The 23,227-nt window shown below is 37.1% G+C and overlaps 1 protein-coding gene across 5 annotated transcripts in view; it reads right to left on the bottom strand.

The window, feature by feature from the left end:
- Positions 1-1,698: 1,698 nt before the first annotated feature.
- Positions 1,699-23,227, bottom strand: part of NIPSNAP2 (nipsnap homolog 2) — a 31,654-nt gene continuing 10,125 nt past the window's right edge. For 3 of the 5 annotated variants that reach the window (XM_016138562.2, XM_016138559.2, XM_016138561.2), the window contains 6 exons: positions 22,897-22,967; positions 22,056-22,196; positions 21,120-21,151; positions 9,644-9,738; positions 6,284-6,367; positions 1,699-2,836 (listed from right to left, as the gene is read on the bottom strand). In XM_016138562.2, the coding sequence (XP_015994048.1) occupies positions 2,772-2,836; positions 6,284-6,367; positions 9,644-9,738; positions 21,120-21,151; positions 22,056-22,196; positions 22,897-22,920 (441 nt within the window). In that variant the 5' untranslated portion in view covers positions 22,921-22,967 and the 3' untranslated portion in view covers positions 1,699-2,771. The remainder of the gene's footprint in view (positions 2,837-6,283; positions 6,368-9,643; positions 9,739-21,119; positions 21,152-22,055; positions 22,197-22,896; positions 22,968-23,227) is intronic. The other 2 variants (XM_016138560.2, XM_016138563.2) reach the window with 2 other exon arrangements.

Raw genomic sequence — 23,227 nt, 5'->3', positions numbered from 1 at the left:
CCTATTATGTTTTCCATCTCCATTTTTGTTTTCTCTCCCTTTGTTAAAGTTTTCAGAGTTCATCTCCTCTTCCCTTAAGTTCTTTAAAGATCCTTATAACCAGTTTTGAAATCTGCATCTTTTAGATTGCTCATCTCCATTTTGTTGAATTCTTCTTCTCGAGCTTTGCTTTAAGGGGTGTCTGGGTTTCGAGTTGCCTTCCATCTCTCCTGGATGGTCAGAACCCCCACTGATTTTCTCAGCCACAATTTGTGGGGATTCCTCTTTCTGGTACTGAAACCCTGAGTTGGGTAGCCCCAGTACAGGGCTGGGGCCCCTCACTCCTTCAGGGCACCTCTGCAGCCAAGATATTCCTCTGAATGTTCGTTCAACCATCATAGGTGGGTGTAGGACCAAATTGTTTCGTGTCTCAGCTCCTCCTACTGGTCTCGATATGGCTTCTTCTTTACATCTTTAGTTATCAAGAGTTTTCATTCTTAATGGTCACTGAACTATGGAAAAAGTGTGTTTTATTATTAGAGGATTGTTCAGTACTTTGCTGATCATAGTTTCCAATTTTGAACATCTTTCTGTCTTCCTTTTGAATTGTATTTACTGAGCTTATCTAGGCATATTAATTTCTAAAAATTCTAGAACTTTTATAAAAAATAGCATAAATAAGGACATTGCTCTGCTTACTGCTTCCCATGTCTTTTCTAATTTGAACTGGTAGTCTCCAAACTTTCTTTTCCTTCCTACCCTTTCTCCTTCCTTCTTTTACTTCCTCCCTCATCCCTTCTGATTCATGAAGTCCATTGTCGAACATCCACTATGTCCCAGCCAGAAAATGAAAGTATAAATTTAGTTAAGTATAATGTAGAACTGAAAAAAGGCAGTTGTGAGAATAAGAGAGTGTCTGTCAAGAGCTAGTTTGGAGGAGAGCAAAGTTGTAAGAAGGCTTTTAAAAAGCAGATATCACATGAATGATAATTAAAAATGAATGTGGAAGTTTTGAGTATTGCCAATGAAAATTAATAGTGGGACAAAATAATACAACTCATTCTACTAAGGGAGTTTAATAAAAGGATTTGCTAAAATAAAGTGATAATTTGATGTTAGCTTAATAATAGAATGTTCCTGTTAAAAGTCACTATGTTGCTAAATTAATGATCAGTTTTCAGATCTCATGTAATCCAACCTCGCAGCAGCATTTGACACAAGTGATCTTATTCTTGATTAATTTTCTTCACTTGGGTTTCAAGATATCCCACTTTCTTGAGTGAGTTTCTTCCTATTTCCCTGGTGGTTTTCACTCGCCCTTCTTGGTTTCTCCATACCTACTGCTTCCCACAGCATCAAGAAGAGTCAGTTACAGAAATTCAGAGGTGAAGTAATCTTAAAGGTTATGGGATTCTATCTCCCCATTTTTATAGATTAAGGCACTCAAACCCAAAGAGGATAAGTACTTTGTCAAGGAATGGAGCCTGGACTTGAAAGAGCTTATTCTTCTTCTGGCAGCCTCAACTCCCAAACATCATGATGCTATGCACTGGTACACTAACGTCCATTCCCCATAACACTCTATCTAATGGCCAAAGGGAGAGGCTGATGAGCTTATTTACATCTTATATATGCCCACTGAACTGGAACAAGCCAGTTTTCAAGAGCAACAGGGCCATTCTCAGCACAAGTTCATAAAAAAAGACTGAAAACATGTAATATGTGAAAATTAGGATTTTATTGACTTTTATGTGTCTTGGAGAAAATCATTCACATGTAAAATTTGACATCTGATGTGATATTTATTCACTTTTACACATATATTATTTAATTTGGGGGTCAGACATAATTTTTCATTTCAACAGGACTTTTACATGATTACAGTCACAAATCTGGCACACTATATTTAAAAAACTAAATCAAACAGAGCTAGACAAAGTATGCAGCTTTACACCAATTTAAATCTCAAATTGCACCACCCCTCATACATGACTGTGGAAGTGTGAGCTTACTAGAATAATAACTACAGAACACCTGCAGTCATGAATGACTGCAAAATAATAAAACCTTTTTCTAGTGCTTCTTGTTTTGTTATAAATATTACAAATAAAAATCAATGCTATTCGGGGTGTTCATTTCAATGTCACATATAGAGGTTCAAGCCATTTTTCTCCTCTCATACAGACATTACAACACACTATGTGAAGGCTGAATTTCTGATTAAATATACCTTGGCAGCCACTACCAAATTAGTAGTGACACGTTTATTATGCCAACTTACTGAAAATGACAGTGAATTAAAACATTCAGCTACTGAGTACACTCATAATGTGTTCCTAGTCTGAGGCTCAAAAAAACTGCTAGAGAAACATGACAAAATTTGTATTTCTTTCTGATACAAGAAATTTGTCTAAAAATCTATAATTATAAAACAATTTGTTTTTTATAAAGGAATGGCTAACTTTTTTTTTTTTTTTCATGGATTCTTATTTAAAGCTGATTCAAATTTTAATCTGAGCCCAGTTTTCCCAGAGAGTGGGGACAGGTGGTTCAGTATTATAAGGTATATTCAACACAGGGATGTTTCAAGAGAACTATAGCGCACTGTTACAATCAATCAAACTATAATTGTTTCCTTTCTTGCAATTATGTAAATTTCAAAGAAAAGAGGTCTCATAAGCTATATACAGCAGTTTACATTTCAGTGTTTTTCACTTGATATATAATTAAAATTAATTTATGACAAATATTTGTCACATAAATTTATGTAGGCACATCTAAACTCTGTAGCTTTATTGGAGGGGTGAGGTCTTCAGTGGGATCATGATTCTGGATTCCATTTCCTGAATAAGTGGAACTGAAAACAAGATCAAGATTACTGTGCTTGTTTTTTTCTAAGCAGATTATGGTAAATATATATTAACGAATAGGTTGCTGAGACTGTTCAGAAATTGTACAGCTTGAAATCACAGAACGTGATATTGAAAAATTACTGGTCTGATCTCAGAGGCAGAAACACACAAGCTAATGAGAAATCAGCCAGACTCCTTTACCTTTAAGAAGTCATTGAAATTAAAACAAATTCTGTCTGAGGGGAAAAAAATGATGTAGATGATAGAGGCTCTGTTCATCCCTCTGGTGACCAAATCAAAGCTGTGATGAAAACAAGGAAAAGGCAGCAAGGAAAAATCGCCTGGGATCTAGATGAACAAGCCATAAACCAGGGAGAAATCCAAGTAATCACCCTGCAATGGCAGAAGGTAGGACAGGGTGAGGACATGGGGCTGCCAGGTCTGAAGCAGCTGAGACAAAGGCTATGGCAGTGGCAGACTCCTCTTAAAGGGGCCACGTTCATGAGCGGATTTTCACTGTGACGGATTTTTGCTCTTAGCCCTAGTGCCTATTTAGCTGTGTGCAGGAGGCACCAGGGACTTATAGGAAGACATTGTTGGAGTGAGGGCCTAGACAGGACTCGCTCTGTATGAAAGTACTGGCAGTATCCACTGTTCCTTGTTGAGCCCTCCCCACTCCCAGTGCACTATATATAGCTCTGATGTCATCAAGCTGCATAACAGAGGTCACTCTGCCCAGAGGATTCCCTGAAACCTCGCCTCGCCCAACTCCCGGCCCCACCCAAGCCACATCCAGGTTTATCCTTAGTGAGTCAGGTGCTCCTTGCTGAGCAGCACCTAGACTCACACTGGAGGCAGCTGGCCTTGGCTTCTGGTGTGGCCTTTTGAGGCAACTATAAGCACAGCATCTGTGGATTGCTTGCTGAATCTTAACAGGTGGCCGCGGAGGTGCAGAGGCTTGGGCTAAATTTGGCCTGCAGCTGAAACCCTCTTAGGACTGTGCCAGTGGACAACTGCTTCACAAATCTACAGTAGTAAGACTGGGAGACTTAAGAGCTTTACTTAGTACATAGAAACAGACAGGGAAAGGCAGCCAAAATGAAAAGACAAAGAAGCAGAAACCACATGAGAAAACAGAACAGAGATCCAGATATAATGGAGTCAAGTAATCTAACAGATGCAGAGTTCAAAACACTGGTTATAAAGATGCTTAATGAACTTTTGGGAAGTGTAGCTAAATTCAGTGAGAACTTCAATAAAGAGATAAAAAACGTAAAAATAGAAACGGAACCAGTCAGAAATGAAGAACACATTATCTGAGCTGAGAAGTATATTAAATGGAATAAGCAAAGGAATAAAAGTGAATAAAGAAAAGAATTAAATGCCCTATCTAGAGGATGAGAAAGCCAAGGACGTGCAATCAGAATGGCAAGAGATAAGATGCCAAGACTATAAAAATAATTTAAGGAGCATATGGGATACTATTGAGGGTCCAAATATCCATCTGATCAGCGTAACTGAAGAAAATCAAGATGTTGAACAGTTGTTTGAAGAAATAATGATGGAAAACTCCCCTAAGCTGGTAAAGGAAATGGACATGATACCCCAGGAAGCTCAGAGAATCCCAAAAAACAGGGATCCACATCATAATTAAAATGCCAAAGGTTAAATACAAAGAAAGAATATTAAAACAGGAAGAGAAAAAAAATTCCTTATAAGGGAACACCCTCAAGACTGGCAACTGATTTCTCAAAAGAAACTACACAGGACAGAAGGGCTTGGCACAAAATATTTAAAGTGATGAAGACCCAGAATCTCCAAAGATACTTTATCCAGCAAAGCTATCATTTAGAGTTGAAGGAAAGATAAAGAGCTTCCCAGACAAAAATAAAGGAATTTATCACCACCACACCAGTATTACAGGAAATGTTGGAGGGACTTCTTTAAGAAGAAAAAACATGTATCAAAAACAAGAATAAAGAATGGTAACAACTACATTTCTATCAATAAGTACCTCAAAAAGAAAAGAATTAAGTGTTCCAACTAAAAGATAGAGTGGATGAATGGAAAGGAAAACAAGACCCCTATATGTTGCCTATAAGAGACTTCAGATTAAAAGACACACAGACTAAAAGGAAGGAAATGGAAAAAGATATTGCTTTGATGGGCCTAGAAGGTATTTAAGTCAGTCAGAGAAAGATAAACACTATATGATTTCACTTATATGCGGAATCTAAGGAATAAAAAGAACAAACTAATCAAAAACAGACACAATTATAGTGGACAATCTGGTGATGGCCAGAGGAGAGGGGGATGGGAGAATGGGATGAAGTGTTAAAGAAGTACAAATTAGCAGCTGAAGGATGGTCACAGGGATGGGGTGCACAGCATAGGGAATGCAGTTAACATTAATAGGTTGGCTAGGTGGAGGGTCAGGGGAGGGAGGGAGCAACTGGGGAGATTGTTTTATGAACTATATATATATCTAACCCATGTACTGTATATTTGAAACTAATTAAAATAAATTTTTAAAAATTGCAAGTAAAAAAAAAAAAAGAGATTCTGTCTGGAAATATGTTTTATAGGAAATTAGGAAAACCCATATTATGAGAAAAATGGTGTTTTCCTGAAAGGTTCTTTGAACTAAAATAAAATATTTATAAAACCAAGTAATATTTCATTTGACAGTACCCTACAAAGGAACAGATACACTGTATCCTTGTAAAACTCACTGCTGAGTAAAATATGCTTCTGGGAACTGATGAAAGTATAAAAATAAGCAGCAAAGTCACATATAATTATATAGTATTTTTAAATTAAAATACATGTTTTCTAGAACAAATTATTCTTTGATTTTCTTGGTAGTACATGGGCTTCAATGTACTTGACATGCAGCATAGCTGGTACTTCTTACCAGTATTGGTATCGCTAGGTTGTTCAGCCCAACTATTTTCTTATAAAAATAAAGCAACCATGATTTCATAGTATACATGTATGTGGGTGAACATACATATATAGGTATACATGCACATATAAACACACATACACATATCAAAAGTAAATACCACATTAATTTTCAAAATTTCTTTTTAACTGCTGTATTAAATTGTAATGCTTTGTTAATAAACAATTCTGAGAAAGGGAAAGCTTAGAAAAAATCTGTTATACATTTTCAGAGAATGTAGACACGTAGAAAATTAATGATATAAAATTAACAGTATACAAAGGTCTGAAAACTGTACCAGAAAACATACATACATGAAAGAATACTCTTCTTTATTGAAAAAAAGTTATGATTAAAGAAAAATTTGACTCTCTCTCCTTCCCCCCAACTTTATAATTCACTGTCTAGAGCAACATACTATTTTTAAAAAAATACATATTAGCTTTAAGGGAAGAGGCCATAAAACAGTAAGATGGGGGATTAAATAGTTTATGCCTGTTAAAATTACCTGTATAATACACCAATTCTTCCCAGCCATGTTTATGCCATGCTGCATTCCGTATATCTTCTCTCGTCTGAAGATCCTTGTAAGCTAAAAATAACCACAGACGAAACAACTTAAACCAAATATAATACCCTACATTCTACTTACATTCATTAAGTATTGACTCAGTTGTTCAGCTAGTTTTCTCAAAGAGACTACCTTGGAAATTTAGTACTAAGCTGGGATAATTGTGAACAAGTGAAAAAAGCAAGGTGGACCCCTGTTGAGTATTGTGGTATCCTCGAGAACAGAATTCACAAGGAGAACAGAGAAGAGACTAGGAAAGCTGCCTGGAAGGTGTGATTTGACTTGGTGGGTCTTAAAGGCTGAAAACGATGTCATCGATATACAGAAAAAGAAGAGAAAGGTGCTCCAGATGGTGCGTAGAGTACGGTCAAAGGCATCAGAGATGTCATGTGGTAGAATTCAGACATCTCAAGATCCTTCCAACTACTCACAAGGGAAATGCTTTGTAGGCATCCTGACAGTGCCAGTGTTGGTCTCAGTCAAGGCTAAAAGATCACCCAGGCCTCCCCTGCTCAGTTCTACTTTTTGTTTTGGGACACGTTTTCGTTTTGGGGCTTTCTTCTCCTTATGAGAGGATCTACTCTTCTAGGCCTAGGAATTCAACCATCTAAAGACAAAATTTCCCTTTATTAGTAATAGAGTATAAATTTATTACATAAAGTTTTGAAGATGCTGATAAATAGAAGGAAAAAGAAATCTTTTACTTCTTACCACATGGAGAAAAATGCTTTTAACATTCATGTGACAAGAAGCAGTATTCTCACTGAGGTCAGGCACATGACTACCACTGTGTGGTAAGCTACCCCTTCCAGGGAACACAGGTTGGGCAGGCCATTTTAGTTTTAATTTAAAAATTTTTTATTGTAAAATATGCATAACATAAAATTATCATAACCATTTTTAAAATGTACAATTCAGTGGCATTAAGTATATTCTCACTGTGCCACCATCACTACCATCCATCTCTAAAACCTTTTCATCATCCCAAATTAAAGCTCTGAATCCACTGAATAACATCCCATTCCCCCCAGCCCCCCGCAGCCCCCAGTAAACTCTATTCTAAATTCTGTCTCTATGAATTTGCCTATTTGAGGTAACTTATATAAGTGGAATCATACAATGTCTTTTTGTGTCTGGCTTATTTCACCTAGCATAATGTTCTCAAGGTTCATCCATGTTGTATGTAGCATGTACTGAAATTTCATTCCTTTTTATTTTATGGTGGATTAACATTCTGTTGTATATATACACTATGTTATATATATATGCTCATCCATCAATGGACATTTGGGTTTGAAGAATTTTTAAAATATGGCAGGCACTTGAGTATGTTCATATACTGAGGGAAGGAGGCCACAGATAGGCACAGTTCCTGGCTTCTGCATCTGGGTATGGAGAAGGACCTTAGTGGACTCCTCTTCATCTTGCTGTTGTTCTGGGAAGCCTTGAGTCCTCCCCAGAGGGTGGAGATGAGTGCTCTGCTCTGTGCTCGCCACAGCCTTTGTCAGAGCTTTGCCATTCATGTCCTGCTGCCTGCCTGTTTGCAATTCCACTTCCTTCACCTGGGAGTCTCTATCCAGACATGCTGAAAGGTACTGATGTGAACAGAGTGTGCACATGGCTTGACCTCTGCCAGGGAACGAAAGCACATAATAATCCTGACCCATCAAGTCCTTGTGCTTACTCTCATACTTCATGTACGGAATATGAATGGGAGGATGTGCACGAGCCACCCTCAAAGGCCACTCCAGGATCAAAGGAAGGGAAGGAAGGGGGAGAGGTGTGACTTTTTGGTTTACATTCTCTGGACAAAACATACACTATTTAAAAATTAAAAATTACTTCACCCCTACCTCAAACTCATAAAGGTTAAATTCAATTTAGAGACACAGAACACATTTCTTAAAGAGTTGTTTTCAAATCAACAGCTCTGATACTTATGAGGTTAAATGTTGGCTAGTGAAAAACCCTGGGACAATGCTGCCCCTGACATTTTGTGGAGCTGAGGGTTATTTGTGGCATCTACATTTTGGTACAGGGTTTATAATCTGTTAAATGCCAGGGAAGCCCCGTGTGTGTAGCTGAGATGAATACCTGGTCGAGACAATGACTGGTGAGGGTGAGGGTCTCCTCCCCACACCTTGAAGGTTGGGGGAGCTGTTCCAGCGACACAATGTAAAAACTACTTTTCTTGTGTCAACTTATTCAGACTTAGATCCCTGGCAGATAGTCTACTATTCAGCTGGTCTGAACTATTTGTAGTTTTTTGAACACCTGATAATTTCCCATGTTTCCATCACCGTTCCAGCCTTTCCTTCCCACCTTTACTTGTCCATCCCACCTAGATCCTGAAGTCTAGTTAATATTCCATCTTTTATTGATTATCTCCTAATATAGGTAAATTGATATCCCTTTAAGTGTTAGTAGTACCTTGAATATAACTTTCTGTGTTACTAATAATACATTGCCTTGTGGCATGTCATTCATGTTTGCTTTATTCCTCATTAGACAGGTCACCTTATCTTTATAAGCCTGACATGCTAACATGCCAGGCTGACAGGGAATGGCATTTGGTGGGACCAAATAGGTCAAATGAACACCTTAGTTAATTGATATGGTCTGGAAATAAGTTACGCTTTTCATTTTTTTAATATCCATTTACAAATGTGCCCAGAATGTTCTGGCGGTATTTATACCAAACTTTTAATGAGGCCCAGTTCCTATTCTAGCAGGGAGAGACACAAATAGCCACAGCTGTGACAACTTGGCTCAGGAGGAGAGTGACATTCACTTTAGGGGGTGGGGAGAAGGTGCAAATATCTGAGTCAGGTCTGAAAGACACCAAAGATGGAAAAGGCAAAAGGAGAAGGGCCTCTGGGACCATGGAACCAGACCTGAAGCAGGTAGTGAGTTTGCATCCGGGAACTATCTCTCAGGGTAAATGCAAGACTGTCTCAGAGGGAACAGTGGTAAGTGTCTAGAAAGGGAGGTTAGGACAACTCTGTAAAAGACACTCAGTCACTTTATCATCTTCCCTCTCCCCTGGTCACTCATTTCACCATGATCACCACTTGAATGATCAGCTTACCAAAATGCCACAAGTCTATGGACACTTTTGCTGTTGACCTCTTGTTCTAGACAGCCAGGACTTACCTTCCATCTGTGACGTTTGAATCTGCTACAGTGTTTAAGATTACTGACTTGAGATAGGCTTCTGACTTGAGATATACTTTACTGTATAATTTATTTAGTGATGAACTATGAAATCCCAGTAACACAAATATGAAGAAAAAATACCCCAAAGATGATGCACCATATATAACTGCCCAATCTGAGAGAAGAATCCTCCAACAGCTTCATTATTGTCCTGTCTGAAGCGAACTGCACGAGCCCTGCAAGAAAAAAACGATGTTCAGATATAGAATTAGGTATATTAAAAAGAATCAGGAAATATCCTTTATACTCTGAACAAGGTTTTCAAAATAAAGACTAATTGTTATTTGAGACAATAAAGTTATTTTAATGTAAAATGTAAATGTACCTTTCTGTAGCTATACTAGTCACTTCTGTGAGCAGTGGACAGTAATGGCTATTAAAATAAAAATGTGAAGATACATGGTTGCACTGCTGATTCCTCACATTTAGAAAACTGGCTGAGGACAGGACCAATACCCTTGGTTCTAAGAACAGCTTCTCCAAGAATACACTGAAAGTAAGGAAAACCTGGGTATGAGAACACCCAAAATGTGACAGGGAGAACCCCTTTAGAATTTAAAAGAATGGAGCACACACCTTTAAAGCAGCTGCAGACAGTGAACTCCGAGAAACATGCAAGCTCTCTGGACTATAATGGGGATTTTGCAACATCTTGGAAAGCATATAGAAAAACCATTAAAGTGGACCTTCTTGGCAATGTATCATCACTACCATCACTATTAAAACTTTTTTTTTTTTTTAGAGCAAACCATTAGGAAAATGAATACCAAATAACATTCATTATGTACTATGTGTGGAGGAAAGTGTGTATACATGTTGTATCTGTGTATAACATGAAATTGTTAACATGGTTAAGAATTGGTACTTGTCTTAAATTTTCCTTAAGATTTCTTGCTAAAAAAAAAGTTATCAGCTCTTTAACTGAAACACCGTCTTTCAGATTTGTTCTAGGTACTTTATTTTTTATATTTAATGATACATGGAAAATCCTAAAAAATGTTTTTAAAATATACATATTTTTCTGAAAGCAGTTTTCTAGAATCTAAATTGAAAATGTTTATATCAACGCTACCCAGGCTTTGGCCTGAAATCTCAGTCATATCAGGTTCCCAAAGTTGACAGGACTGAGAAGATGGATTCATTCTAATTCATTTAGAAGATGTGGAGGCATATGAACAAGCTTACCAACTTATTAATATCGACAGTGAGAAACATAACTCTCTAGGGACAAGATACTTGAGAGTTGGCTTGACCGGTGTATTCTCTTCCTGGAGGCAAACTTCATAGCAACTGAATTAGAATAGCTCAAAGGGGAGGCGGATAGGGGGTGGGGGAGAGTTGGCAGTGGGGTATGGAATTAGAACAAGGACAACCTGTGAGGGGAGTGATGAAGCCAATTTCCTTAAGATTATTTTGTAGACCATGCTCTCAACTTCACGAGGGTGACCTAAGATTTCAGGTTTTTTTCTGGTGAAGGAGGGATCTCTTGCTAGTGCCTTACCCCCAAATGATATTATATTCTTTAACCTTTACATTTAGAATTAAGTGTTCAATATATTCACGAAAGTTACAAATCTGGTTGGTAAATTATTGAAATTACGCGAATCACATTAATGTGCATTCAAACTCTATTCAGAAGGAAAAAACTCATTGATAATGATAAAAATTCAGGATTATTCATTTCATTCTGAATTTTACTAATTCAGTTAAGTAGGCAAAGAAAACATACTTGCCTTAGCCTGGTAATAATCAGAAGCATGTACTGAAGAGGAGATCACCATCTTAAAATAGTTACCTATGTGCCAAAATATAAATTGAATGCTGAACTGGCTTTATAAATAACTTAAAATAATTTAAGAATAACCTCCATACTCCCTCATGGATTCCATGGTAGTCAAGTTTTAATTAGTAACATGCAAAAATAGAACTACTGAGTGATCCTACACTATGGGCAACTAAATTATTACATATATAATCCCCCCTCCTTAAAAAAATCACTTAATAGTGGCTATAATAGTGTATGAGGAAAAGCAGAGTTTGTCACCCTAAAATGTGTCTTTTGAGACATTATTTGAAGCTAATTTCTAAAAATGAAGACTCAGGAAAAACCTTTGACCTTACCCCTCACTGCCTAAAAGAATTCAGGTAAAGGACTTGGTCCAGAAAGGGAGCTATCATCATAGATAACTATAGTGTAATATGAACTTACTGCAATCACCAGGAAGGAATCTAGCAAGGCCCCTGTGATCAAAGTCCTCTGAATGTTCCATTGTTAAAGATGCCCAGCAAACGTTTTCCATTTCCACGTGAATTGACTTCCTGCCCTTTGAAGTCCCAAACCACAACTCCCCCCTTTTCCTTGACTCAAGATGGCACAGAAGCCTTAACTGCCAGATCTAAGAGTCTCATATTCTTATGGAAGCCCCAAATGTATATACATAATGAGTTTGGTCATTTCCTCCTGCTAATTTGTCACATGTTAATTTGATTACTAGTCCAACCTGAACTTAAAAGGGTAGAAGTAAAATGATTTGTCTTCCTCCATATATACAAATATTTCTTAATTTTCAAATTAAAAAAAATTCTAACTTGCATAGTTTAGCTTTTGATGACCTAAGAAAAGATTCATTAGAAATAAAGATTACAGAACTATTTTTGGAGCTATAAGAGATCTTGAAAATTATTTAGTCCAATGAAAGAAATTTCATAACTGAAAAAAGAACATAGATTAAGTTGAAAGTAAGTAAAAGTCACAGATTCTCACTTAAAGAAACCAAGGTTTAATAGCTGACCAATGGGCAATAATCTATGCTTGTACCACTTTTAATTATTGAGGTTTTATATTATTATAGCTTGTTTTTGTTTTTTCTCTCATTACAATACTCAGGGTTTCCAAAAACATAAAATTATAATAGTAAAAGTTGTATATATATATTTTTTTAATGGTAATGACCACATTTCTGGTATTTCACTATTAAGAGTAATGTAGTTGTTAAAATAGAGGTGATGGAGTTTATCATTTAAACCAGGGCCAGCAAACCGTAGCCTTGAGTCTAAATCTCACCCTCTGCAATTCATTTTTATGGCCCAAGGACTAGACTGGTTTTCACATTTTTAAAGGCTTGAAAAAAAAAATCACATGAAAATTATGAAATTCAAATTTCAGCATCCATAAATAAAGTTTTGTTGGAACATAGTCACTCTTGTTTACAAACTGCCTGTGGTTGCTTTCCCACTAAACAGCAGTTAAGTAATGATACCACACAGCTGGGTCCATAAAACCCATAGTATTTACTATCTAGTCCTTTACATCAGGGGTCCTCAACTCCCCAGGTTGCAGACCTATATGGTACTCATGTGGCCTTTTAGGAACCTGGTTGCACAGCAGAAGGTGAGCTTTGAGCTTCTGAGTACTAGCATCACCACCTCAGCTCCATTTCAGAGCATCGGGCATTTGATTCTCAGAGGAGCACTGGTCCCTGGTGCCAAAAAGGTTGGGGACCACTGCTTTGTAGAAAGGTTTGCCAATCTCTGATTTAGACAAAATAGTTTCTATTTCTAATTTTAAGGTGTTTTTTTTTGTTTTAAAATTAGAAATCAGCGTCTCTAGTAAAACTGGTGTCGAATATTACCAAATGCCTTCTGAACATGCATTAAGATGTTTTTTTTCCCCTTTTAATTATGAAATATTTCAACCACTTTAATTACCTAGATTTTTAAAACATTAACACTTTACATTTTATTGTTTCAGATATTTTAAAAAAGATGTGACTCCCTTTGCATTCTTCCTCCACCCGTTTCCCTTCACTCTTCCCCCATCGGTTACCTCTTTTGCAGACAAGATTCTTCCTGTCCATGGTTTTATATTTCTACTTCATATGTATGTACCCATGAACAATAATTATATCTTTTTATATAGCTCATGTTAAATATCTTGTTTATATAACTCTTTTGGTACATCTTTTAAAAAATTTATATAAAAGACATCATGTTGTACAGATTCTTCTTTAACTAACTTTTACAACTTGGTGTTTTCAAGATTTATCCATTAACAACAGGCACAGACCTGGTTTACCACTATATAAGATTCCACTGCATGAATGAATATACTATAATCTTTTCCACTAAGGCATACAATTTTGGCAACTACAACTTTTTATTATATAACCACTAGTTTCTCCCATCCATTCAACATTTACTGACTATTCAGGTTGTGTGAGGCCTTGTAGATGGTTGTGGAACTAGAAACTGAAGATTCTGCTGGGGTGCGATAAATGCTCTAACAAAGGTATGGAAGTGACATGTTAAGGATACAGAGAATATGTGTCGTGTTGGGCACCTGATTCTGGCCTTATGTTAATCAATTTCCTAATTTTGAATCATCTTTGGATTTGTGTATAAATTTTCTTTAGTAAGGTAGGTCATTAGCAGATTTATTGAGGTGTATTTTATGTGTCATAAAATTCACTTAAGTGTACAATTTCATGCTTTTTAAGTAAATACACAGGCTTATGCAACCATTACAATCCAACTGTGCGAAAAGATCCCTTGTGTCTATCTGCAATCATTTTTTTCCCCACCCCTAACACAAGGTAATCACTAACTTTTCTGACTCTATAGTTTTGCCTTTTCTGAACATTTTATACAAATGGAATCATAGAATATGTGCTCCTTTGTATTGGACTCTTTCATATAGCACGTTTTTGAGGTTCATCTACACGTGTGTATCAGTTCATCCCTTTTTATTGCTTATTAGCATTCAATTATATAGATACACCAAATTTCTTTATCCATTCATTTGTTGATGGGCGTTTGGTTTGTTTCCACTTTTTGGCTATTATGAAAAATGCTATTATCATTGTGCATAAGTTTGTATGGATGTATGCTTTCATTTTCTTAGGTATATACCTAGGAGTACAGTCATGACCTGGGTTATATGGTAATTTCATGTTTAATATTTTGAGGGATTGCCATACTGTTTTCCAAAGGGGCCATACCAGTTTATATTCTTACCAGCACTGTACGAGGGTACCAATTTATCCATGACCTCTCAATATGTTATCATCTGTCTTTTTAGTTATAGCCATCATAGGGTATGAAATAGTATCTCACTCTGGTTTTACTTTGCATTTCCATGATAACAAAGGATGCTGAGCACATTTTCATGTGCTTATTAGGCTTCATATATCTCTTTTGGTAAACTTTCTATTCAAATCCTTTGGCCAATAAAAAAAAATTCTTTTTATTTTGATTGTGGTAAAAAAACATATAACATTAAATTTATCTTAATCGTTTTCAACTGTACAGTTCATTAGTGCTGAATATATTCACCATGTCGTGTGAAACACCTCAAGAACTTTTCATCTTGCAAAACTGAAACTTTATACCCACTAACAACCAATTCCTCTCCCCAGCCCAACAACCACATTTTCATTTTCTGTTTCTGTAATTTTGACTATTTTAGATGATTTGTATTAGTAGAACCATTAAGTATTCGTCCATTGTGGCTGGTTATTTCACTTAGTATAATGTCCTCATGGTTCATTAATACTGTAGCATGTGGCAGTTTCCCCCCACCCCCCAGCTTTACTGAAATATAACAGACAATTAGTTGCTTGTATTTACATTGTACAATTCAGTGAGATTTTTTCAATTACAGATGGCATACAAAACTATTTTCAGTAGTACAACCTAGCAATCAGAGATCCACATAACTTGCAAAGTGATTGCCCCACTAAATCTAGTACCCCTTTGCCCCTTACATATTACATTATTGACCATCTTTCCCATGCTAGACTATATCTCCATGTCTATTTTGCAGCTTTCCATTTGTACCTCTTAACCTCTTTGCCTTTTCTTTCTGTCCCCTAATCCATCTAGTAGCCCTCAAAATATTCTAGCTATGAGTCTATTACTGCTTTTATTGTTGTTATTGATTTTGTTCTTTAGATTCTACATGTACATGAAATCATGTAATATTTGTCTTTCTCTATACTTTCCATTTCATTCAGTGCAATACCCTCTAGGTCCATCAAGGTAATATCTTTTTCCACCCCCTTCCTTTTAGTCTGTGTGTGTCTTTTAATCTGAGGTGAGCCTCTTATAGGCAGTACAAGTAGGGGTCTTGTTTTCTTATCCATTCAGCCACTCTATCTTTTGGTTGGAGCACTTCTTTTCCATTTGAGCTACTTGTTGATAGGATGGTAGTTATTACTTCTTTATTCCTGTTTTTGATACATGTTTTTTCTTCTTAAAGAAGTCCCTCCAACCTTTCCTGTAATACTGGGTCGGTGTTGATAAATTCCTTTAGCTTATTTTTGTCTGGGAAGTTCTTTGTCTGTCCTTCAACTCTAAATGATAGCTTTGCTGGATAATATTCTTGATTGTAGACCCTGGGTTTTCATCAATGAATATTTTGTGCCAAGACCTTCTGTCCTGCAGTTTCTTTTGAGAAATCAGTTACCAGTCTAATGGGTGCTCCCTTGTAGGTAACTAATTGCTTTTCTCTTGCTGCTTTTAATATTTCTTTGTATTTAACCTTTGGCATTTTAATTATGATGTGTCTTGGTGTGGGCCTTTGGGTTCCTCTTTCTTGGGACTCTCTGAGCTTCCTGGGATTGTATGTCTATGTCCTTCACAGGTAAGGGAAGTCTTCCATCATTATTTCTTCAAATAGCTCTTCAACATCTTGCTTTCCTTTAGGTACCACAAGACATGAATGTTTTTACATTTAATAGTTACCCATAGGTTCCTTAAATTATTATTGTCTTGGCTTTTTTCTTGCCATTCTGATTAAGTGTCCTTGGCTTCCCCATCCTCTTCTTTACCCACTCTGTTTTTTCCACCTAATATACTCTTTATCTCAGATAATGTGTTTTTCATTTGACTGGTTCCCTTTCATAATTTCCATTTTTGTTTTTTTCTATATCTTTGTTAAAGTTCTAACTGAATTCATCTACCTCTCCCCTAAGTTCATTGAGCATACTTATAACCAGTGTTTTGACTATTACTCCTAGATCTCTGTTCTGTTCTCTCACATGGTTTCTGGTTCTTTGTCTTCCCATTTTAACTGCCTTTCCATGTCTGTTTCTATGTACTAAGAAAAGATCTTAAGTTTCCTGGTCTTATTAGCATGGCTTTATGTAGTAGGTGTCCACTGGCACAGTCCTGAGAGGGATTCAGCTGCGGGCCAAGTTTAGCGCTCGCCTGTGCCCCTCCAGGGTCACCTGTTAAGATTCAGCAAGCGATCCACAGATACTGTGCTTATAGTTGCCTCAAGAAACCACACCAGAAACCAAGGCCAGCTGAATCTTGGCTCTGCTCAGCAAGGAGCACCTGACTCGCCAAAGATACATCTGGATGTGGCTTGGGTAGGACTGTGAGCTGGGGGAGGCAGAATTTCAGGGAATCCTCGGGGTGAAGCAACCTCTACTATCCAGTTTGATGATATCTCAGGTATGGAGGCACTGAGTCTGCACACCAGGATGGGGGAGGGCTCAACAGAAGAACAATGGATACCGCTGGCACTTCTGTCTGGGACAAATCCTCACCTCTGGCTTGACAACTCAGTGTTCCCCAGTAAGTCCCTGGTGCCCCCACGTAGCCGACTGGCGCTGGTGCTCAGAGCAAAGAGGTCCATCATCATGAAAGTCTGCTTCTGGACACGGCCCCTTTAAGAGGTGTCTGCAACTATGAGCTGCTGCCGCCACAGCCTCTGTCCCACTCAGCTTCTTAGGACCTGGTAACCTCGTGTTTTTGCCCCGTCCTACCTTCTACCGTTGCAAGTTGATTAATTATTTCTCTCTCTAGTTGTAGTTCTTCTGTTTATCTACATCCCAGGGAACTTTCCTTGCTGTTTGCTCCATGTTTCTGTCACAACTTTGATTTGGTCACAAGAGGGATGAACAGAGCCTCTATCATCTACACGACTTTTTTCCTCCCTCTTAGGGGTTCCCTCTTTTTGAAGGCTGCATAATATTCCATTACATATATTTTCTTTGAAAAAACTTTTTATACATTTTGAAATTTTTATTTTTGTTATGGTTGGCATAAATATTTAGTTTCAGGTAATTAGACATCTATAATAATATACACAGTGATCTCCCTAATAAAACTAGTACCCTCTAACACCATAGTTATTACAATATTACTGGCTATATTCCTTATGCTATACTTTATATTTCCATGACTATTTTGTATAAATTTGTACTTCTTAATCCCTTCCCCCTTTTTCATCCCTCAACCCCCTTCCCATCTAGTAACCCTCCAAATGTTCTTTATGAGTTTACTGTTTTTGTTCTTTAGAATCTACATGTATGTGAATTCGTATGTCATTTGACTTTAACTAACTTACTCTACTCAGCATGATACCCTCTACATTCTCATGAAATGTCTTTTTCCGTGCTTTTACTTTCAGTCTGCGTGTCTTTTAACTTGAAGTGACCCTCCTGTAGGCAGCCTATGTAAGGGTCTTGTTTATTCATTCAGCCACCCTGTTTTGATTGGAGCATTTCTTTTTCATTTGAAGTACTTGATGATATATAGTTATTGCCATTCTTTATTCATATTTTTTATACATATTTTCTTCCATTTAAGGAAGTCCCTCCAACATTTCCTGTAATACTGGCTTGACGGTGAACACCTTCACAATTTTCTTGTCTTGGAAGCTCTTTCTCTTTCCTTTGATTCTAAATGAGAGCTTTGCCGGGTAGCATAATCTTGGTTTTTAAGTCCTGGGTTTTCATCACTTCGAATATTTTGTGCCAATCTCTTATGACCTGCAAAGTTTCTGTTGAGAAATTGGCTGCCAGTCTTATAGATGTTCCCTTGCTGGTAACTAATTATTTATCTTGTGCTGCTTTTAAGATTCTATCTTTGTATTTAATCTTTGACATTTTAATTATGATGTATTTTGGTGTTGGCCTCTGTTGGGTTCATCTGAGCTTCCTGGGGTTGTATGGCAATTTCCTTCACCAGGTTAGGGAAGTTTTCCATGATTATTTCTTGAACTAGGTTTTCAATTCCTTGCTCTTTTTCCCTTCTGGTACCCCTATGATACAAATGTCATTACATTTGACGTTGTCCCAGAGGCTCCTTAAGGCATCTTCATTTTTTGGATTCTTTTTTCTTGTTGCTGTTCTGACTGGGTATCCTCTGCTACCCCATCCTCTATATCTCTGCTTTATTCACTCTATTGATTGCTTCTAATGTGCTCACCTCAGATACTGTATTCTTCATTTCTGACTGGTTCCCAATAATGTTTTCCATCTCCGTTATTATGTTTCCTATCTCTGTTTCGAACTGTACATCTGTTAGGTTGCTTGTCTCCCTTTTCGTGAATTATTTTTCTGGAGTCTTGCTCTGTTCTTTCACACGGGACATGTCTGTCTCCCCATTTTGGCTGCTTCCCTGTGTTTGCTTCTATGTATTAGGTAGGGTTCCCAAGTCTCCTAGTCATAGTAGAATGACTTTATATAGGTGTCCTATTGGGCCCAGTGGCAAAGTCCTGGTAGGAATCCAGCTGAAAGCCAAGTTCGGCCACAGCCTGTGCACTTCTGGGGCCACCTGGTAATAGTCACCAAGCAATTCACAAATGGCTGCCACCCATGGTTTGCTCCTAGGTGCCTCAAAAACAGAGGTCAGATACTTAAGTGTGGGGCTTTGGGCTGCTCAGCAAGAGGTACAGGAAATGTTGAAGCCAGATGCTGCTTCTTTGGGCTTTGTGAGCTTTTGAGAAATTTTTGGAAAGCTCAAAGCAAAAGCCAAGATACGCAATTTGTATGGAATAAACCATTGGAAGAGGCTTGGGTGGGCCTACAAACTGGAGAAGCAGAGTCTTAGGAAATCACCTGGGCAGAGTGACTTACGTTAGTTTGATGGCGACTTAGCTATGGTGCAGCGGCATCCACACACTGGGAATGGGGACAGCTCAACATATTTACAATGGATACTACCAGCACTTCTGTCTGGGAGAAAGGTGCCTCTCCAGCCTTCATCCTGAAGCCTGACAACTCAGTGTCTCCCTTGTGTCCCTGGTGTTCCTTGAGCAGCTGCCCCAGTGCTGGAGCTCAGAGCAAGTAAGTCTGTCAGTAAGTCCAGGCATGGGCCATTTAAGAGGAACATCTGTGACTCCCGCAGCCCTCCATCTCACTCAGCCACAACTTCTGCTGGTTTTCATAGCCAGAGGTTGTGGGGACTTCTCTTCTCAGTGCTGGAACCCTGGGCTGGGGAGCCTTGTGTGGGGCCAGGACCCCTCGATCCTTAGGTGCAGGAAGGGGTTCTGCATCCAAGATAGCCCTCCTGATTCTCGACTGCTACATGCAGTTGTGGGACCAGGCCATTTTGCGTCTCTGCTCCTCCTACTAGGTTGAGGTGTCCTATTATTTTTGTTCCTAGTTGTAGGGCTTCTGTTCAGCCACACCTCAGGCAACTGCATGCTGGCTGCTCTGTAGTTTTATCATTTTGGTGTGATCCCAAGACGAGGCGTGTACAGCCTCTACCTTCTATGCCATCTTGACCAGTCTATCTTTACTATATTTTCTTCATTCATCTGTCGATGGATATTTGCGTTGCTTCTACCTCCTGGCTACTGTGAATAATGTTGCAGTGAACATAAGTGTGGGAATATTTTTCTGAGATGCTGCTTTGAGTTCTTTTGTATATAAATCCAGAATTACAAGTTTTGAATTTTGAGAAATTTTATCAGTTGTTTTCTCTTGTGGGTTGTGATTTTGGTGTTACATCTAAAAACTCTTGGCCTAACTCTAGTCAGCAAGATTTTCTTCTATGTTTTCTTCTAAAAGTTTTATATTTAGTTCTTACATTTAGGTGTGCAATTCAATTCTATTATATTGATCTGTATGCCAGTACCTTACTATCTTGATTATTCTAGCTCGATCACTCTAGCTGTAGTCAGTTCTGAAAAGGAGAGGTGTGAGCCCTCCAACTTTGTGCTTACTTTTTCAAGTTTGCTTTACCTACTTTGGGTCCTCTGCATTTTCAAAGCTTGCTGGGATTCTGATTGGGATTGTGTTGAATCTAAAGATCAGTTTTGGGAAAAACAGGTATTTTGCTACTCAAACTAAAAAGAAAAAAAAGTAGTAGCTGTATCATGGCAGTGTTATATTTATGTGATAAAAGCAACATCAGAAAGATAATGTCAAAGAAGAATATGAAATAATCCCTTGCACACTGGGGTTATGTTTTAAGAAAAGCATCCTTATCTCTTAGATATACTAAAATATTTATGGATGAAATGGTTTGTTGTCTGGGATTTACTTCCCAATAATTTGGGTTGAGGAAGTTAGACCTAAGCAAGATTGGCCATGTGTTGATAATTGTTGAAGCTAAGTAATGGGTATAGAAGGCAGGGTACCCATGGTATTCTCTCTCTAGTTTTGTATATGTTTGAAAATTTTCATAATAAAAATGTCACACAAAACAACAGTATAGTATCAAACATGGCATTATCTCCAGATTTTATTCCTATAATTAACTCTATTGCCTAATATAATCTATTAACACTACTTACAAACTCACCATTTGGTAATATACTCACCAGTAATTGCCCCATTCAATCATAGTTCCTGGCTGAAAAGAGATTTGGATTTTGATGTTAGTTCTTTTGTGAAGAAATATGGAATAGCGGTTTAAAAATATCAAAGGACAAAACTAACCTAAAAATTAACTCTTAATAATGTGAGATGTAACAAATAAAAAATGTTATAAAAAATTATTCACTGTGTTCATACCAACTCCATAGTGGGAGTAATATTCTTTGGCTTCATATAAGAAGACAACATATATAGTAAGTAATCCAGTTATAGTTATCACAACCACAGGTACTCCCACCCCCTAGATATACTTAAGTCATGAATTAACTATTGGTACCCATTCAGATTTTATTGTGGAATTAAAAAATTCGATTTACATAAACTTAGTAATAAGAACATCGTTTTCCTTCTTCCAGGATTAATGGTGAGTGTAGACCACTAAGATCTACTGATATGTGTTCCTTTTAATAGTGTTGCTATCTGGGACTTTCTTTCTAGTGGTCACTAGTGGGCAAACATCTGGAAAGTCTTAGAAAATATTATTTATTCCCTTTTAATATTACAGTGCTGTACTATTTATTCAAGAGTCACACATTTATTAGTTGCTCTAATTCAATTATAATAGATGCTATATATTGTACATAGTCCTGCATTTTAGGTCTTTCCTCTTAAAAACAAATCCTACATGGAAAAATGTCGAATAATAAATATTATGTATAAGATTATAAAATATGAAAGAGCCTAGAAGAGAAATGAGAAATTAAAAAGAAGATAAAAAGAGAAAATAAGAGGAGGACAACAGGGGAGAAAATAAGTCAATCAAAATGTAATGCCAAGGAAATATTACAGAATACACACTCAACTTTTTTGTCATCATTAAGGGGAGCTCATGCTTCTTCACAAAAGAATGAGAGACAGTTAACTCATATTTCAGTACTTACTCGGAGTTGGTAAGATCTGAGTTCATATATATTAGGTCCTGACCGTGGAACAGGCTCATTCCAGAAACTAAATTCTAATAACAGCTGATTCTTCCTGGAGAGAAGCATGTTGCTTCTTGCCTTCCGGAACTGCACAAATTCCTTTGAGTGAAAAAAATGTGCTCATGAAATCTTCTAATATTTATATATAAGTCCACTTTAGTAATATTTATGTTCCTACTTGGAATATTTATGTTCTTCCTATAATAGAATAGTATTATAAATAGGGCCCGGTTGGCCTGAGACAATCCCAGGTTACTTCTTGGCAAACTGACATGACTATTAGCATTCCCTTTCACTCTCAAGTGTCCAGGTAGACAAACTACATGGTCATCCTTATTATTTCAGTGACAATACAAACAAATTTAATTTCTTGCTTCTTAAGTCTTTCCAGCAGTGTCAAATAGCATAATAGAGGTGGAGACTACAAAATATCACAAAATCCAAAAGCCATTTATATTTGGACTGGGAAGTTATATAATGTATGGCTGTTAAACTTCTCTACACTAATGTGCACCTATTAGTGAAAGGAGGGGGAGAATAGCAAAGCCTACCATGCTGACTTACCAATTTCAAAGTACAACTGCCTTTTACAATAAGAACAGTTATTTTCATAGTATCACAACTGGTTACTTTACATTTGAATACAACTTCAAGAGTTCAAATAATAAAATTTTTACTACAAAAAACTAACGGTTTACTAATGTTAAAAAGAAACTGATAACAGAATAGTCATTTAATTCTGTACTAACATCTACTATATCATTAGTGTAAATAAGTAAACATTTTTCAAAATCATTACCTGATTTTCTCTGAGTTTACTCATGACCTCTGTGAGGGCGGGATAGCCTCCTTCATACCTCCAGAGGTGGACTGGAATATATTTTAAAAGATAACATACATTTAGAATTTCATAGTATTCTTACCTTGAAAATATTCTAAATATGTATAATGTTAACATAGTACAACACTGTAATGTGTTGCCCTATGAGTTACACTATAAAGTTTCAAAACAGGATTCAAACATTAAAAACAACAAAAAAGTAGTTTTTGCAATGAATTACTGGAGAAATTAACCATAACACTAGACTGAAACTTGAAAAGCTTTGATTATAAAATCAATAATTAAATAT

This window comes from Rousettus aegyptiacus, unplaced genomic scaffold (genome assembly GCF_014176215.1).
Source record: "Rousettus aegyptiacus isolate mRouAeg1 unplaced genomic scaffold, mRouAeg1.p scaffold_m13_p_8, whole genome shotgun sequence".
Taxonomy (NCBI): domain Eukaryota; kingdom Metazoa; phylum Chordata; class Mammalia; order Chiroptera; family Pteropodidae; genus Rousettus; species Rousettus aegyptiacus.
The sequence above is the reverse complement of the archived record's forward strand: the minus strand, read 5'-3'. Positions and strand labels throughout refer to the sequence as shown.